Below are 3,732 nucleotides of genomic sequence, written 5' to 3'. Positions count from 1 at the left end.
CTAAATTAGCCTCCATCATGACTCTCATTGAGGGAATCTCCACTTCTATAGGGAGAACTGCCTCCATGCCACAAACCAAGGAATAAGGGGTTGCCCCTGTTGAAGTACGCACTGATGTATGATACTCGTGCAACGCAAAAGGTATCATCTCATGCCAATCCTTATGCGTGAGTACCATCTTCTGAATAATTTTCTTGATATTTTTGTTTGCGGCTTCGACAATCCCATTCATTTTGGGCCGATATGGCGACGAGTTATGGTGTTCAATTTTGAACGTTGCACATAACTCCTCCATGGTCTTGTTGTTGAGGTTGGACCCGTTATCAGTGATGATTTTACTGGGAACCCCATATCGACATATGATATTACTCTTTAGAAAATGAGCCACTACATGCTATGTGACATTCACATAGGAAGCAGCTTCGACCCATTCGGTGAAATAGTCTATGGCCACCAAAATAAACCTATGTCCATTAGATGGTTTGGGTTCTATCATCCCAATCATGTCAATTCCCCACATAGAGAAAGGCCATGGTGATGCTATGACATTCAATGGGGTAGGCGGTACATGCACTTTGTCAGCGTAGATTTCACATTTGTAACATGTTCTGGTGTAATGATAATAGTCAGCTTCCATCGTTAACCAGTAGTAACTGTCCCTCAGGATCTTCTTTGCCATTGCATGCCCATTTGCATGCGTGCCAAAAGATCCTTCATGTATATCCTTCATAAGCTAATTAACTTCATGTTTGTCTATGTATCTGAGTAAAACCATGTCATAATTTCGTGTGTATAACACATCTCCATTTAAGAAGAACTTCAACGCCAACCTCCGTATAGTCCTCTTGTTAAGGCTGGAAGCCTCCACCGGATATTCTTGTTTCTCTAGATAATGTTTGATTTCGAAGAACCAGGGTTTGTCATCCGACTCTTCTATTGTTGTCAGACAATGGGTAGGTTCGTCAAAACGCCTGATTTCAATATTAGGCTGATGGTTAGGCCATATTAACTTGTACATGGAAGCCAAGATTGCCAAAGTGTCTTCCCATCTGATTCTCTTCTCGAGGAATATAAGAGAAACTGATTTTGTCAAATTTTGGGAGTAACTTCAGCACATAATCCTGGTACAAAATTAGGTTAGCATGTCTTATTTCCCAATCACCTCTGATTTGATGTATCACTAGAGCGGAATCTCCGAATACCTCAAGAATTTTAATCTTTAACTCAATAGCTTCTTCTAGCCCCAATATGCAGGCTTCATATTCAGCCATGTTGTTCGTGCAGGTGAAACAAAGCTTCACAGTGAATGGTAGGTGAAAATTCTTGGAAGACATCAACAATGCCCTAATCCTATGACCTATAGCATTTGAAGCGCCGTTGAACATGAGAGTCCACTATTCTTCAGGTTCAGGTCCCTCATCGGGTTCAGGGGTTTCAGAGTCTTTGACAAACATGATGTCCTCGTCTAAGAAGTCAAACATCAAAGGTTGGTAATCTTATATTGGCTAGTGAGCAAGATGGTCTGCTAGTACACTTCCCTTGATGGCCTTTTGTGTGACATATTGGATATCATACTCTGATAACAACATCTGCCATTGGGAAATTCTGCTGGTAAGAGCGGGTTTCTCGAATATATACTTGATGGGGTCCATTTTGGATACCAACCAAGTCGTATGAGTCAGCATGTATTGTCTGAGACGCTTAGCGGCCCACGCGAGTGCGCAACAATTTTTTTCAAGCAATGAATATCTGGTCTCACAGTCATTAAATTTCTTGCTCAGGTAATAGATGGCATGCTCTTTTTTACCAATCTCGTCTTACTGTCCCAACACACATCCCATTGAGTCGTCGAGTACTATTAAGTACATGATGAGAGGTCTTCCTTGGGTAGGGGGAATCAAAATTGGTGGTTCTTGTAAGTATTCTTTGATCTTGTCAAAGGATGTCTGGCAATCATCATTCCACTCAATATCTTGATTTTTCTCAGAAGCTTGAATATTGGTTTACACGTGGCGGTGAGGAGAGAGATAAATCTGGCAATGTAGTTTAATCTCCCTAAGAAACCACAAACTTTTTTCTCAGTCTTTAGCACATGCATGTTTTGAATGGCTCTGACCTTGTCAGGATCCACTTTAATTCCTTTCTGGCTTACAATAAATCCCAAAAGCTTCCCAGATCGAACCCCAAATGTACATTTGTTGGGGTTAAGCCTCAACCTAAACTTCCTCAGTCGAGCAAATAGCTTCTCCAGATTAGTGATGTGCTCCTCTTCTGTTTGGGATTTGGAAATCATACCGTCAACATAAACTTCGATCTCTTTATGAATCATGTCATGAAAGAGAGTCACCATGGCAAGCTGATATTTTGCCCCTGCATTTTTCAAACTGAATGGCATCACCTTGTAACAGAAGGTCCCCTAAGGGGTGATGAATGTAGTTTTCTCCATGTCCTCCGGATCCATTTTAATTTGGTTATACCCGGAGAAACCATCCATGAAGGAAAACACTGAGAACTGAGTTGTGTTATCTACCAATACATCAATGTGAGGTAGTGGGAAATCATCTTTTGGACTAGCTCTGTTTAGGTCTTGGTAGTCGACGCACATGCGGACTTTTCCATCCTTCTTTGGTACTGGTATGATGTTAGCAACCCATTGTGGGTACTTGGCAACTTCTAAAAACCCAACATCAAACTGCTTTCTCACTTCCTCTCTAATCTTGAGAGCCATGTCTGGACGAGTTCTTCTTAGCTTTTGTTTTACAGCAGAGCATTCTTCTATGAGCGGAAGCTTATGCGTAACAATATCAGTGTCTAGCCTCGGCATATCTTGGTATGACCAAGCAAACACATCAACATATTCGTGGAGGAGCTCTATCAGTCTTGCCTTAACTATATTTTGAAGGATGACGCATATCCTTACTTCCTTCTTGCCCTTTTTTGTGCTGAGATTGATGACTTCGACGTTCTCCCGGTGCGGTTGAATGACTTTTTCTTCTTGTTTGAGTAATTTGGCCAACTCTTCAGGGAGTTCACAATATTCCCCGCCTTCGTCTTTGGCTTAGTAAATTGGACAGTCAAAATTATGCAAGTCCATAGCAGTGTCGTTATCAATGGTCTCGATGGTGTCTCTGTATGTTATGATTTATGCAGCTTTATTTAGAAAGTGCGTGCATAAGAATTAATGCCATTTTTATTGTATAAAAAAACGAAAGGAAAGGAGCAAAAATTTGAATGTGAATAGCCATTTTATTAATGATGATCAAAATTCTAAAATAAGGAGGCCCTACAACATGCCATTGTGCTTTGGGCATAGCACATGGTTTTGATTAAAACAATAAAATTACTTTTGAAAGAATTGGGGGATTTCCACAGCCTTCCAGTTATTTAGTTCTTCATTGGGCGCCACTTGATGTACCCAACTGGACACCACCTCATCATAAGCTTCATCATTAATCATCGCAACCTGATCACTAAAGATATGACCAACACTGGTGAATGTCTCTTCAATAGGGGGAACCTGCTTCTTGTCATGCTGACTACTTGCTTCAACTGACGATGGTTCATATCCCAAACCAAACTTGTCCCACTTCTCGCGTACTTCTATCACCTTGCCCCAGCCTTGGTTGTTCCCATTCTCTATAGCAGCTTTAGCTCCTTTCCAGGAGGCCATTGACAACTCTAATTTTGGTGACTCAGATATCTGTTGAACCGTCAATACATTCACCACTTCCA

At 41.1% G+C, this 3,732-nt stretch overlaps 1 protein-coding gene across 1 annotated transcript; it reads right to left on the bottom strand.

Annotated features, from left to right (window-relative positions):
• Window positions 1-733: 733 nt before the first annotated feature.
• On the bottom strand, window positions 734-1,271 carry LOC127081335 (uncharacterized). Its single transcript, XM_051021602.1, has 2 exons — window positions 1,163-1,271; window positions 734-1,080 (listed from the first exon to the last, which is right to left on the bottom strand). The coding sequence occupies exons 1-2, from the start codon at window positions 1,269-1,271 to the stop codon at window positions 734-736; spliced, it is 456 nt and encodes a 151-aa protein (XP_050877559.1).
• Between the last annotated feature and the right edge of the window lie 2,461 nt (window positions 1,272-3,732).

This window comes from Lathyrus oleraceus, chromosome 5 (assembly GCF_024323335.1).
Source record: "Lathyrus oleraceus cultivar Zhongwan6 chromosome 5, CAAS_Psat_ZW6_1.0, whole genome shotgun sequence".
NCBI classification, from domain to species: domain Eukaryota; kingdom Viridiplantae; phylum Streptophyta; class Magnoliopsida; order Fabales; family Fabaceae; genus Lathyrus; species Lathyrus oleraceus.
The sequence above is the reverse complement of the archived record's forward strand: the minus strand, read 5'-3'. Positions and strand labels throughout refer to the sequence as shown.